General features: G+C 39.0%; 2 protein-coding genes across 16 annotated transcripts in view; one reads left to right on the top strand and one right to left on the bottom strand.

Moving 5' to 3' along the window:
- Positions 1-7270, top strand: part of Acsm3 (acyl-CoA synthetase medium chain family member 3) — a 25961-nt gene extending 18691 nt beyond the window's left edge. For all 4 annotated transcript variants that reach the window (XM_008843856.3, XM_029568657.1, XM_029568655.1 and 1 more), the window contains 6 exons: positions 150-230; positions 707-808; positions 1953-2080; positions 2186-2285; positions 6170-6289; positions 6639-7270. In XM_008843856.3, coding sequence (XP_008842078.1) covers positions 150-230; positions 707-808; positions 1953-2080; positions 2186-2285; positions 6170-6289; positions 6639-6725 — 618 coding nt within the window. In that variant the 3' untranslated portion in view covers positions 6726-7270. The remainder of the gene's footprint in view (positions 1-149; positions 231-706; positions 809-1952; positions 2081-2185; positions 2286-6169; positions 6290-6638) is intronic.
- The window catches only part of Eri2 (ERI1 exoribonuclease family member 2), a 9677-nt gene continuing 1406 nt past the window's right edge, over positions 6830-15100 (bottom strand). For 3 of the 12 annotated variants that reach the window (XM_029568643.1, XM_008843854.3, XM_029568650.1), the window contains exons 2-9: positions 14341-14408; positions 14175-14258; positions 13337-13464; positions 12654-12810; positions 10346-10446; positions 10033-10114; positions 9453-9541; positions 6830-9046 (exon numbers count right to left, since the gene is read on the bottom strand). In XM_029568643.1, the coding sequence (XP_029424503.1) occupies positions 7616-9046; positions 9453-9541; positions 10033-10114; positions 10346-10446; positions 12654-12810; positions 13337-13464; positions 14175-14258; positions 14341-14408 (2140 nt within the window). In that variant the 3' untranslated portion in view covers positions 6830-7615. Of the gene's footprint in view, positions 9047-9452; positions 9542-10032; positions 10115-10345; positions 10447-10910; positions 11140-12179; positions 12811-13336; positions 13465-14174; positions 14259-14340; positions 14409-15100 lie in introns of those variants that run through there. The other 9 variants (XM_029568644.1, XM_029568645.1, XM_029568647.1 and 6 more) reach the window with 8 other exon arrangements.

The following is a 15100-nucleotide window of genomic DNA, read 5'->3' as shown; positions in this document are numbered from 1 at the left end:
TTCTATACCCAATGAGAACAGAGATTTTTTTAATGGGTTTTATGCTGAATCTTGTTCATAGCTAAGTTCTTTGTTGAATGAGTACATGATGAATAAGTAATATTTTGTTACTTATAATACCCCTTATGTTTCTTCTTCTCCTTAACAAGGTGCTAATCTGTGGAAATTTCAAGGGAATGAAAATGAAGCCTGGCTCAATGGGAAAGCCTTCTCCTGCTTTTGATGTGAAGGTTTGCACATCCCCTTCCAGGAGAGTGTTTAACAACCCAACCTGTTTCCTATCTACACTTATCCACACTCCTAGTTTTGGTGATGATTCCATGTTTCTTACCCTAATTTCTATGCAAGGAGAGAAATGTTAGCCTAATACTCTCTTATTATGTGCATGAGTGTTTTGCCTGCATGTATGTAGGTGTACCACATGTGTGCAATGCCCATAATGGCCAGAAGGGAGCATCAAATCCCCTGGAACTAGAGGTATGGGTGGTAGTTAGCTGCCATGTGGGTGCCAGGAACCAAACTCAGGTCCTCTGTGAGAGCAACTAGTGCTCTTAACCACTGAGGTATCTCTCCAGTCCTTAAAATGTTTAAGTCTACACTCTGGGAAAAAAAAACAAAAAACAAAATAAAACCATGCAAAGTTAAAATTATGTGTGTGGCATTAAATTAAAAAATCTTGAAATAAATTGTTTTATTTTTATTCTAGATTTTAGATGAAAATGGCACTGCTCTTCCTCCTGGACAAGAAGGGGATATTGGTATTCAAGTTCTACCTGACCGACCATTTGGCCTTTTCACTCATTATATAGTAAGAGATTTATTTTAAAAACTCTATTTTCCATTTATTCCTTAAAAGTGTTTGGTAGCTTGGATACAGTCATTAGAGTGCTTGCCTAGGATGCACAAGCCCTGGGCTTGATCACTGCATAAACTGTGTGTAGCGATGCAGGCTTGTAACCCCAGGATTTAGGAGATGGAGGCAAGAGGGTCACAAGTTCAAGGTCATCCTTGGTTACTATATACAGAAAGTTTGAAGCCAGCCAGGAATACCATCTCCAAAAAAGGGCTTTGGTAACTAATGCCATTTTCACAAAACAAACCTAAGGGAGGAACTTGGTCCTTTCTTGATTCATTTTGCGGAATAATAACCCTACAGACAGAAGACATGTACTTGCCAAGAGCACAGTGGTGCCTTTCTTCCCCTGGGTTCCATGAAGGCAAAAGGAAGGGGACCATAAACAGAGGTTCCTATATCCGTGTCTTCTCAACGTTCATCGATCCTTTTAACCAGCAAACAGCGCCTACTCACTTTCCTGACATCTCATTAGTTCTCCCCCTTCTCCAGAGGAACTGGAGAAACAAGGAATGGGGCAAGGGGAGTAAGTAAATTCATCCTGCTACAAGCTTTCTTACCTCTAATCAAGGTGTACAATTTAGGGCAAAGTGTCTTATCAACATAATGAGGTCCAGATCTTACTTGCCAGTGAACTGCAGAATGGCAATTCTGCATTTTCCTTCTCATGCCAGAGTTACGAAACTGGTTCTCTTTCTGTAAAAGCAAACCAAATCAAAGAACGTGTCTGCTCTGAATTATCAAGCACTGGTGCTTTCTTTCAACCTTCTTTTTTCCTTCCAATGTGAGGTATTAATTAGAAAGACTTAATTCTGCCTATTCTTCAGAGTTCCCAGATGCTGCAACATTTATCTTATCATCTTAAGAAAATTTGCCAGGAGTTGCGACTACCCTTTGTTTCTACAGTCTACCTTTCTCATACTGGGCTAGCTCCATGCTGGGATTTGATTTCTGATTCACACTCTTGCTCCTCTTCATTCTGGTTTCTCAAAAGAAACATTTCATTTTCTTTGAACATTTAAATATTTGACTGGATGGAAGAGTCCCATTCATCCATTCATAATATTGACGAAATGCGGGTTTGTTTTTTTATTTTCAGGATAATCCCTCAAAAACAGCTTCAACTCTCCGGGGAAATTTCTACATCACAGGAGACAGAGGGTATATGGATGAAGATGGTTATTTCTGGTTTGTTGCAAGATCAGATGATATCATACTATCCTCTGGGTAATTTTCCTTTCCATCTGTGCATGTCTGTGTTAACTGATCATCAGGCATTCTGGAATGAACCTATGCCTCACTCTTATAAATTCCTGTCATATGCTTTCTTAGTTACCGAATTGGACCATTTGAGGTAGAAAGCGCCCTGATAGAACACCCTTCAGTTGCAGAGTCAGCTGTTGTCAGCAGCCCAGACCCCATCAGAGGAGAGGTAAAAGGAACTGACTCATCTCAACTTTTTATTTCACTGGTCATCTCAACATGTACTTTATTCATCTGTTTTGTGGATGCGTGTTAAATGCATGTATGCATGTGTGAGTTCCCCATGCAGCTGCATGTGGGTATCTTCCTGTCTCTTCACATTAATTCCTTGAGACATGGTCTCTCACTGAACCTGGAACTCACCATTTAGGCTGGGCTGGTTGGCAGAATCCACCTGTCTTTGTACCCTCAGCACTGGGGTCACAGACGTGTGCAGCCATGCTTGGCTTTTGTGTGGGTGCTGGGGATTCAAACTCAGGTCCTCATACTTGAGCAGCAAGCACTTTACCCACTGAACCACCTCCACAGGTCCTAAACACTTCAACAGTACTTCACTGAAAAAGAATTACTTTGTTCATTAACGTTGCCAACAAGGATGGCTTTCTTCCAAGACTTTTCCTAAATGATCTTTGATACTAGAGGATAACCTATTGCTGTCCTGGATGACCGAAGGTTGTTTTAGATATTGAGCAGTGTGGCTTATGTTTGCTAGTTTGGAAAGTTGCTAGGATGAGAACGCTTAGGTACTGTGAAAGGGAGTATTTCAGGAGAGGAGGGAGCAGATAAGTTTTTGAGGTTTGTCCCTTCACTGAACTCAACTCACAGGGTTTCATTACTCTCAGCTCTTCTCTTAGCCACTGAGTCATCTCTCCAGCCCCCAACTCTTAGCTCTTTTCACACCTTGATGCTGTCATCAGTTTTATCCACCCAGACAAGTGCTTATTTGTGACAGTGTGGTTGTGGGGCCTTTAGGACCGGGGTTGATTCGGCAGTCAGGTATCCCAGTGAGATCTTTAAGCAGGTGCTCTAGTTTGCTTTTTTGCTGCTGTGATAAAACACTGACAAAATGCAGCTAGGGGAGGAAAGGGTTTAGTTGGCTCATACTGTCAGGTTAACAGCCCATCACTGAAGGAAGCCAGGGCAGGACAGCAAGCAGAAACTGAAGCAGAAACCATGGACGAATGCTGCTTACTGGATCGCTCTCTGGTAGTTTTCTTGTACAGCCCAGGCCTACTTGCCTAGGGATAGTGAAACCCTCTCACGTCAATCATCAATCGAAACAATTCCTCACCAACGTGGGGTGCTAGGAACCAAAACTCAGGTCCACTGGAAGAGCCATACACACTTTTAACCACTAAGCCATCTCTCTAGCCTCAAAATATAATTTTTAAAGTCCCACAGCCTTCATAAAGTACACACATGTGGTACACTTCCATGTAGGGAAAACATTCATACATATTTAAAAATACAAATAAACTTAAATTCCAATACTTCAAAAGTTCAGTGTCTTACAATGGACTTATGCAATGACAGAAACTTTCTTCACCAGCATTCTCTTATACAATAACAATAACTGCAAACAGTTATTAGTCACATGAAATATGGTCTATCTTGATTAAAGAAATTTAAATAGCCACATGTTGCTAGTGGCTGCTGAACTAAATGGCAGAGCCATAGACACCTCTGAGAAAAATCCAAAATTTTGTATAAAAATTCAGAGAAACTTAGTAGCCTATATAATGAACTTTTAAAATATTACATTTATTTACCATGTGTGTGTGCATGTATGCAGTGCTCATGTAGAGGTTAGAGAAGAACTTGCAGAAGTCAGTTCTGTCCTGCCATATGGGGCCCAGGGTTTGAACTCAGATTGCCAGTCTTGGCAGCAAACCTTTACCTCTGTGCCATCTTGCTAGCCTCAAATAATGAATTTTTAAGTTTTTAAAATATACCAAAGCAAAGGTTAAGAAAACTCCCAAAACCCAAACACTAACTTCTTATACTTTTGCTATGGTTTATAAAGACTTGCAGGAAGATAAAGCATACTTTTTTCAAAGTATAAAAAAAAATATGTGCTCCAATGTCTACAAATGATTTTTTAAATAATTCGCCTTTGAACAATCTACTTATAGCAAAGGCAATTTTTTAAATTAATAAAGATGTTGGGGCTAGAGAAATGGGCTCAGTGGTTAAGAGCACTGGCTGCTCTCACAGGTTCAGTTCCCAGCACTCACACAGTAGCTAACAATCACCTGTAACTCCAGTTCCACAGAATCCAACAATCTCTTCTGGCCTCTGTAGACACTGCACGCATGTGGTGCACCTACATTCATACAGGCGAAACACTCAAATATGTAAAATAAAAATGTTATAAAAATGCCCAGTATTAAATAATTTTCGATGTGAAAACTTAAGAGTTCCAAGTCTTCAGAGCTCACAAAATGGATTTTCTGATTTATTGTTTCAAATTTTTGATCATGTCTTTCCTTTTAGATTAAGGTGCATGGGAAGTGAATTTAATAAGAATCCAGTTCTCTAAGTTTCAGGTATTTAATCAAAAGAGTTGCAGGGGACTCTCCTGGACTGTGTCTGTAGGGCATATGACAAAGCTCACGCTGGGAATCTGGATTTGGTGGTGCTAAGTACTAATTGCCTCACCTAGAGTTATGCATCCAGGGGAAGCAGTAAATGACAGAGCTGACAGTACCCCAGGAAAGATTAGACAGGGCCCTGAACTAACTCTTGAAGGGGGCTACACATAAGGCTTGGCCTATCCTGGTTTCTCCATTAAAGGTACCAAAACCCTAGGCAGGATTTCCCAAAGCAGTCCCGAGAAGAATGAACTTTATCAAAGAGAATTTGTGAGTATGACAAAGGCCATCATCATTTCTATTCTAGCTCCTCAGGGTCATGTAAGTGGGTCAGAACAATAGCAAAGTGGATAATGGAATCATTATAGCCTTGTATAAACCATATATGGGGAGCTGGGCGTGGTAGCGCACGCCTTTAACCCCAGTGCTTAGGAGGCAGAGACAGGTGGATCTCTGTGAGTTCGAAGCCAGCCTGGTTTACACAGTGAGTTCCAGGCCAGCTGGGGCTACAGGGAGACCCTGTCACAAAAAGACAAACAAAACCAAAAATATGTACGGAAGGGCTGGGGGAGTAGCTCAGTGCTCAGTGGGAGAGGGCCTGTCTAGCATGCAAAGGCACTAGATACAACCCTCAGTACCGGGAAAAATTTTAAAAATCCTCCAAGTGTAGTGTAATCCTAGGACTCAGGGAGAATTGCTAGTAAGTTTAAAGTTAGCCTGAGGTACATAACCAGATCCTGTCACAAAACAAAAAGGATACATGGTCTCAGTGAGCTGTTCCCATCAGTGAGAGTGTGCCAAGCCCAGTGTGACTACTGTCTATGAGCTCTGTGCTGAGAGTAGGGGCCTAGAAGCTGGGCTGCTGCAAAGGGGGCTGTATGTGGTGCACTGCCAAGTTTTCAAGAGGAAATTTTACTAAAGTGAAAAGAGAAGGCAAGAAGGACAGAGGTAATCAGACACAGGTAAGGACACAAGTAATCAGACACAAATCAGAAAACACATTTCAAAATGCAGATGAGGGCTCAAGAGTGATCCTAAGCAAAGGAGGACCCCAACACCGCCTAGGAGGCATGGGAATCACCTGTGTGGCTGAAGAGCCTGGAGCTGGGATAAAAGGCTATTAACCCCCACCCTGCTCATCACCAGGCACACAGATTCCCAGTTGGAGAAAGCAAATAAGGAATACTATGACATAAAAATCTTTCTGATGGGGGACTGGAGAGATGGCTCAGCAGTTAAGAGCACTGACTGCTCTTGCAGAGGACCCGGGTTCAATTCCCAGCACCCAATGGTGGTTAACAACCATCTGTAGCTCCAGTTCCAGGGGATCTGATGCCTTCTGACCTCTGCAGGCATTGCATGGGTGCACTCACGTATGTGCAGGCAATACACTCATACACATAAAATACAAATAATAAAATATTTTTAAAAATCTTTCTGATGTCCTAAACATTTATTTTAGGTAGTAAAGGCTTTTATTGTTCTGAACACTGATTACAAGTCACATGATCAGGAACAACTGAAGAAGGAGATTCAGGAGCATGTGAAAAAGACTACCGCACCTTACAAATACCCCAGGAAGGTAGGCGTCCTTGTTATAACAAATGCTTATTCAATGTTTCAGAAATTTTTCAGCTCTTTATGTTTTTACTTTTTAATGTCCTTTCTCCTCAAATATGCTATACAAGATGTTCCAAAAAGAACTAGTGACATATAGGTAAGAATCAGAAATTTGGGGATTAAACTGAAGCCCCTAACATAATTTGGTCAATTAGTTCACTGGACTTGTATAAATAATAAATATAAAGAAAAAATTCAGCAATTCACTTATCCCTTATTGGCTGCCATTCATTCACCTAAAATTCATAATAGAACTATTATATTTTGGCAAAACTTAAAAATACTAATTTTCTTCTCCTTAATACCAACAGGTAGAATTCATTGAAGAGCTACCAAAGACTGTGAGTGGGAAGGTAAAAAGAAATGAACTGAGGAAGAAAGAATGGAAAACAGTTTAAATTCTTCCCACTAACTGCCCTAGCAACTATAAAACAAACTGGTAGAAATCTGACGGAACAAGCTTGCTTCTAAATGGAATTTAAAATATTTTGTAGTTTTGACATCAGAGGATGGCTTTTGAACTCAAATTGTGAATTCTTCGGCATTAATGTCACTGTTCTTCTGAACTGCTAACATAAAGAGAATCATCAGTTGCGGAGACACTTTAAAATGTTTTAGAAGCAGTTTCTGAAGCAAATCTCTGCCCCACTGGTTTTCAAAACTTACTTGAGCAATTTCAGTAGGTTGATAAACAAACCAGAATCAATCTTTAAGCCATGAACAAAAAGGCTAAGTTCCTTGCAAGTTCTTAGAAAGCTAAAAAATATCAGTAGGAAGATTATTAATTCTTAGAATATTTATCTAAAAGTTGACTAGGGACTTATTAGTTATATGTTTATCCAATTTATTCAAATAATTTAGTTCAAAACTTGTTTCAAGGTCGAACTACAAAAGACAGAGGTCATGTACTATTGTTGCTTATTAAATATAGTTTATAAAAATATTTTACTTGTGGTTCCTTATGAGTTTGATAAATTCAGCAAATATATGAAATATAAATACAATTATGTAAGACATTACCAAAACACTCATGTTACGGCGTTTAACAATGAGGATTCATACATGACCAGCAGCGGACAGATGTTACACACTACTCAAAGTGCAAAGTTTTGAAACTGACTTTCCTTTTCTGTTTGTTCGCCTGTGTGCCTGTGTTTGTGTGAACTGCTTCAGTGTAGCTACAGGCTAAGTCTCCATAACTTGAAGTCCTATGTTTTTTATCATTCCTGCACTAAAAACCCTATAAAGGTTATACTAAAAGTAAAAATATTATTTAGAAAAAAGTTCATTAATTTCTCATTGAAGGTCTGAGTCGCAAAAAATTTTTAGTTGAAAAACTTAAATTTCTGCCATTAATATGGCTTGTTTCTGGAGAACTAAAAGTGAGTCCTCCTGTGCAATGAGATAGAGCTGTGCTGTTGGCTCTTTCCTTTTGCAGTGTTTGTTCCCACTTAAAATAACCACAGCATTTTCTGTTTTCTTCGTATTTCCCAACAGGGCAACAATAGAAGGCTTTTCCATGGTTTGGTCCATTATTAGAAACTGTAAGCCTCTTAGATCTTCGGCCACACTTGCATAAGGGAGGTGTCAACTTCCCCCACTTCCAAGGCTCTTGTAGATTAACCGCAGAAGTTAATACAGAGGGAAGAACTTTCCGGGAAGAACTTGCTGGGGAGCAATCAGATGACGTAGGCTTTTCTTCATGAATAGTGAAGGTCTGCTTTTTTGCTGGGGGGGAAGCTGGGAGACTAGGGGAATTCCTTTTAGCACCACATAAAAGAGGAGGCTGTTTCCTAAAATCTGAAGGATGCAATGCTCTGGCATTAACACTGTCAAAGGTAAATAATTTGCATTCAGGTAACTTAAAAGTAGAAACATCCAAACTTGGATGTTTGGCTTCTTTTACATTGTAAATTGTAGTGTGGGGACTCTTATACATGATAGACTTAGAAGTCTCAATTTTTTGAGGAGTTTCAAGTCCTCCAAAGTTTTCATGACTTTGCATTTCTAAGTTTTTTAAAACCACTGGTCTTTCTTCAGAATTAAATGAATTAGCTAAGTTTGTGTCACTAAGAGGAGTTTCAAGTCCTCCAAAGTTTTCGTTACTTGGCATTTCTGAGTCTTTTAAAACCACCAGTCTTCCTTCAGAATTAAATGAATTATCTAAGTTTGTGTCACTAACAGGAGGCATACAATCTGTATCTTGCTCATCCTGAGATACTGGAAGTAAAACTCCATCTTCCCAATCAGTCAGCATAGGTAGGCAGTCATGGGCACAACTGATTTCTGCATCAGAAACATGATTAACAGATGGAATGGTCGTAGACATAAGTACCAAGTTGGAACCAAACACTGAAGACTTTAAATCAGCATTCAATGCAAGCTGTTCACTTTTTCTTTGCTTCTGCATATAGAGAGGTGAATTCAAGGTAGGAGATAACTGTCCCACAGAAGTAGAGGGCTTCGTAGTACAAAGACGTAAGCAACTCATGACAGTGTGAGGAGCTGTTTTCATACTGCTCTTTGCTTGTAACTCCTTCTTTATAGAAGTCACAAAAACTGAATTCATCTGAACTTTTTCATGAGTAGTTACTGTACCTTTAGACTCCTTTTGATATATGCTGGGACTCTGAATGCTACTGTTGCAGGCAGATGTTGCTTCAACTTGATTTGTACTCAGATTTCTGGTCAAAGTGTTGGGATTCTTCTTAATGGGAACCTATGATTCCACATAGAAACTGTATTTATAATTTCTTCAGTAGACATTATATATGACAAAAAAAATGTCAATGGTTTATAAATGATCACACACATGAAATCCACATTTCAATGAATATCTACTACTCCAGAGTCTGAAATGATTAAGAAAAATGAGGCACAACACCACTAACTTATAAATGATCACACACATGAAATCCACATTTCAATGAATATCTACTACTCTGGAGTCTGAAATGATTAAGAAAAAAGAGGCACAACACCACTAACTAGCCAGACATGGTGGCGCACGCCTTTAATCCCAGCACTCGGGAGGCAGAGGCAGGTGGATCTCTGTGAGTTCAAGGCCAGCCTGGTCTACAGAGTGAGACCCCATTTCAAAATACAACACAAAAGACACCACTAACCTTGCTGAAGGACTTTGTAATTTTCATTAGGCAACCATCCCTAATCATTTTCCAAGCAAGAAGAGCAGTATTCCGAGAATCATCTAACCCTGTGGAAAGAAATAATAGAGAACAAATCACCATTTAAATAGAAATCAGGGCATATTGCTAGTTTTATGATCACCTACTAATTTAATCACAATGAATTGGTCTTGTGGAAAGTTGTGACAGCATTACCAATGAAAGACAAGATCTCTTGTATTTGCTTACACAGGATACGAAAATTTGTGAGTAAAAATACTTGTGTTCACTTTTTGTCAGCAGTACGCTGTATTATTTGGGCACTGTCTCTTATTTGATGTAGCTAATTATTTCAATGTTTTTTTCTTAACCAACTAGAAAGTCACTAGATGGCAATCTTTATTTAAATCCATGAAACTGGTTATTCAATAATCAGAAATAATTTGAATTATATACATTAGGAACATTTTTTAGGCTAAAAGATATTCCTTATTAACGACACTACTCCCTAATGAGACTAATATGATTTTACAAAAACCAGATGACTTACATAATAAAATGATTATCAGTTTATACAAACCAGAATGTTCTCGTCCTGAGAATTCTATCCCCACTTCTTGTAACGCACCACTTAGTCCTTTGGGTTTTCTTTTATAGAAAAGCTAATCAAATTAAAAAAAAAAAAAGGTATTTAAAAATACAATGATCATTTTAAAGACCATGAAACTATTTTGTGAAATTTTTAGTTCTATCAGATTTGAAATGTATTTACTGTGCTGCTTTAAAAATTTAAGATATATATTTATGGGAACATTCAAAAATACCTTATTTGTGTAAACCTATAGAGATAAAACATGATGAAGAAAGTGGCAGCCTCCCACTTCCACTCCTACCTTGTAAGTTGCTCTCAGGTCAATCCAAGAACTTAAGAACACAGGTTTTAGCAGCTGTTTTCTTCTACACTCATATTCCAGGCAGACCCCCAGGTCCCAGTCTGCATTAAGCATATTAAAACAGAAAGTCAGTGATGGCAATACTTTACCACTTATAAATGAAATACGGAAGATGATATAAAATAGAGCAGTAATATTTAAATGCTCTGCTAATAACTGACATATATTTTATTTTATACCTTATATAACTATTAAGAAATTATGTTGGTAACTACATCTCAACATGCTTTTGTGTAGGACTGAAGAGATGGGTCAGCGGTTAAGAGCACTGGCTGCTCTTGAAGAGGACCCAGGTTTGATTCCCAGCACCCACATGGTAGCTAACAGCTATCCTTAACTCCAGTTCTGGGGGAATTTGACATTCTCTTCTGATCTCTGTGGGCACTACATGACACAGGTGTACTTACATACATGCAGGCAATACACTCATATACATAAAATAAAAATAACTAAAAAAATGTTTTTGTGTATGTGTGAGGGTGAGTGCATATGAGTGAGTACATACATGTATGAGTGTACATGTGGAAGTCTAAGGACAGCCTCGAGTTCCATTACTTGGGCACCATCCATCTTAAGACAGATTCTCTTATTGGTCTGGAGCTCACCGATTAGGCAAGGCTGGCTGGCTGGCTATGGAACCCCAAGGATTCATGTCTCTGCCTCACCAGTGTTGAAGTTAGAAGCACATGCCACCATACCCAGCTTTCAAAATGATTTCTTAAACATCCAAAACCCTATTTCAGAAAGAAATGTGTTAAATTTCAGAGCCTGTATTTCCTATATTTTAGGTAAATCCTAACATAATTGAAAAATGATACATTCTATAGCAATTTAAAGCCAAATATGACAATCTATACTATCAAGGGTTCAACTCTAAAGATGGTTCATTTTTTTCCCATCTTAATATCCTAGATTAGTATCAAAGCACAAAAGCAAACACTGTGAGCTGAATGAAGACTTTTATTCAAGGATATAGAAAATAGCATAAGAACAATCAATGAAGGATTTTTTTTTTTTTTTTTTTTTTTTTGCATGAATTGAGAAGAGCAGAGAACGTTCACAAACATTCTTACATTCTTTTCTTTTTTCTTTTGAGACAGGATCTCCCTGTAGCCCCAGCTAGCCTGGAAGTCTATGTAGTCCAGAATGGCCTTGATCTCAGAGAGCTACCTCCCTCTGCCTCCCAAGTGCTGGGAATAAAGGCATGTGCCACCACACCTGGCTTGGTTTTGTTTGAGACAGGGTCTCCCTGTAGCCCCAACTGGCCTGGAACTCACTATGTAGATCAGGCTGGCCTTGAACTCACAGAAGTCTGCTTGCCTCTCTTCCGAGCGCTGGGATTAGAGACATGCACTACCATTCCTGGCTGTTTTTTAATTATTGATTTTTATGTGCATGAGTGCTTTGTGTGCATGTATGTAAGTGCACCACATGAGTGCAATGCCTGCGAAGGTCAGAAGAGGAAGTCGGATCCCCTTGAACTGAAGTTACAGATGGTTGTGAGGACCAAATCTGGGTTCTCTGCCAGAGCAGTCAGTGCTCTCAACTGAGCCATCTCTCCAGTCCTGTTTCCTTCCAAGGCAAGGTCTTGCTATGTTGCTCAGATGAGCTTCAAACTCCTCGGATCAAGCAATTCTTTTGCCTTAGCTTCCCATGTAGTTTAGATTACAGACATGTGCCATTGCATCCAACTCAGATACTTAAAGGTAAACTTTAAACTTTAAAATTTTAAGGTAACCCAGAATCATGATTTTAAAAGTATGAATGAATTTACCTTTCTTAGTATCTGTGAGGCCCTTGATTTTCTTTTCCTGGTTCATTAAATTCAGTAAGTATAATTCTAGATTAACAAGACTAAAACTAGAAATAAAGGACTAAACAGGGGTAGTGCTACCAAAACCTATTTTTGCATATATATGTGTGTAGTGTATGTGTGCACGTGCACGTTTGTGGGCGTGCTTGTGGAGGCCCAAGGCTGACATCAGGTATGTAGTGTTTCCCACTTCTTAAACTGAGATAGGCCTTCTCACTGAACCCAGAGCTTACTCTTTCAGCCAGCTGGCCAGCCAGCCTGCTCCTGGGATTCCTTGTCTAGATGGCTGCAGTGCCCAGGCCGCTTTTATGTGGGTTCTAGGGATTCTAATGCCAGTCCTCACGCTTGTGTGGCAAGTGCTTTATCTACTGAGCCATCTCCTCAGCCCGATGCTCCGTTTGTGAGTGATAGGCGAGTTATAACTCGGGTTTTTACCTGACCAAGTAACAAATGCACATAATTTTACTTCAGAAGTAGTGGGCTCTGAAGCCTCAGCAGCAAAAATGATTTTCTTCTGCTGCTGAATCCTATGAATCCATTTACAGAACTGAGATAAGCAAATCTTCAGAGGGACGCCTTCATCAATTTGAGCCTGATTAGAACGACACAAAATCTGAATTGAATAAATGAACTTCATAGCCACTGAGCATTTATTATAACTATGCAAAGAGATTCTGACTGGCAAAGAGCCTAACTAGTAAAAAAAGATGTTAAAATGTACAGGAGAAAAAGACTGCAATGCTTTGAATTCACCAAAGTGAGAAAAACTAGACAATAAGTCTAAAATCACACAGAAATACAATTTTTAAGTCCAGTCTCACAGAAATTTTAAAAAGACACTGTTGAATTTCATTATTTCCATAAAATAATCTGACAATCCCCCACCCTCACAGGCACGCAAACCCTGGGCCTCATGTATCCCAGGCAAGTACTCTCATACTGAGCTATAATCCCAGGCCTCATTTTTATGTTTACAATACTGGACTGATTTTGAAAGATACTAGTGGACTTTTGGAAGGAACATTATTTCTCCTAACACTGAATAAATCTAATTCTGAGTGGCAAATAGCTTTTACTTTCTTTCGGAAACTGATTTTGGAACTTTAAAGTTTGCATACCTGCTTTATTCCTGTCAGTTCCATACAGAACTCAGAAAGAGTCGGATGTTCTTGAGGCTGAACATAAGCATGAAATTCAGATTCAATCTCTCCAGTTGACGCATTTAACAAAACTGCTGGGAATTCAACTAAATAAAATAATCATTGATTAACACTTCAATATATGTTTTAAGTCAAAGCTGCAATCACCCTAAACATACACTGCTTTCATAAAATTACTAAAAAATTTAAGTAAAAGCCTATTAGAATGACCAAGGCAGTGTGATGTTATAATAAAGCTATGCAAAAGGTCAAAATATTGAAGTTATATTTGGTTTCACAAATAAATACTTAGACAGCATGAAAATTAACATGTACTTCTTTACTGAAAAACCATTTTTTTTTCCAGTTTCTAACAAATTAAGGTTTTAAATAGATTCTTAAAACAACTTTATGGGGCAGGAGAGATGGCTCAGTGGTTAAGAGCACTGGATTTTCTAGCAGAGGACCCATGTTCAGTTCCCAGAACCCACGTGGTAGTCCATAACTCTGGTTATGGATCCAACACCCTCTTCTGGCTTCTGTGGGCATTGCACACAGAAGGTGCACTTACATGCAGGCAAAACATTCATACACGTAAAATTTAAAAATTATATGAAATAAAAATAAAAAACAACTACTTTATATAATGATATTTTAGTACTTGGGATTTTATTTTTCTTTTTTAGGCAAGATAGTTTTTACATTAAAGTACCAATTTATAGATATCTTGTTTTCTTAAACTATTGGCTGTTCATAGCTATAAACTTCCAAAGGACTCATCTAGTACTAGCTCTTGTCGTTGGCAGTCCTGACTTACTTATTTCTGGGCTACTGTGGTGCTTCCCATCATTCCAGCATGTAGACTCAAAATCAATGACAATCAAGTAGTCATACAACTGTTCTGCAAAAGACCAGAGTTCTTATGCTTTGCCAGTTCAAAGTACAAGGCTTCAAAATGTAAAGAAGGTAAACACACTACTTACTGGATCTGCTTCTTCCTAGATTTCCATTTGCTAGTGCAAATGACTTTCTCCTAATTAATCCAAGTTGCCTAAAAATGCAAAACGCTGTAAGATCAATGAACTCATTCACACTCATTTGACTAAGCAACCAAACAAATCATACTAAACAAATGGCAAAACCCCTCATGAATGTATTATGACTGCAGGTGGATATGGGGGTAACAACTGCAATCCCAGCACTCAGGAGGCTGAGGTAAGAGGATTGTGGGTTCAGTGATACCTTGGACTACACAGCAAGACCCTGTCTCAAGCACAAACAGCATAATGATTGAAGGGAACAAGGGCTAGACTTTAAAAGCAAAAGACCTGAGTTCATATGCTGACACCACATTCTTTTGATTCTATTATCTATGGTACCTGCATGGGCCTCAAAGTAACTATTGGCAAACATCAATTTTACCTGTTCTGATTTTATAGCAATACTGAGGAACTCAAATCACTGTAAAGATGCACTAAAAAGTTTGTTACTTTTGTCTTTGTATTTTTCAAGCCATTGTTTGTTCTAAGAAGATAAGAAAGGAATAAGGCCTGTTCCTACTTTCTAGGAATTTTAAAAAACTAGGCGGCTGGGCCTCGTGGCTCACGCCTTTGATCCTGGCACTTGGGAGGCAGGGGCAGGTGGATCTCTGTGAGTTCAAGGCCAATAGCAAGTTCCAAGCTAGCTAGGGCTACAGGGGGACCCTGTCTCAAAACAATGAATCCAGCCTTCGACCATGGCTCC

This window comes from Nannospalax galili, unplaced genomic scaffold (genome assembly GCF_000622305.1).
Source record: "Nannospalax galili isolate Female #2095 unplaced genomic scaffold, S.galili_v1.0 scaffold381, whole genome shotgun sequence".
NCBI lineage: Eukaryota > Metazoa > Chordata > Mammalia > Rodentia > Spalacidae > Nannospalax > Nannospalax galili.
Note: the sequence above shows the minus strand (reverse complement) of the source record. Positions and strands in the feature narration are given on the sequence as shown.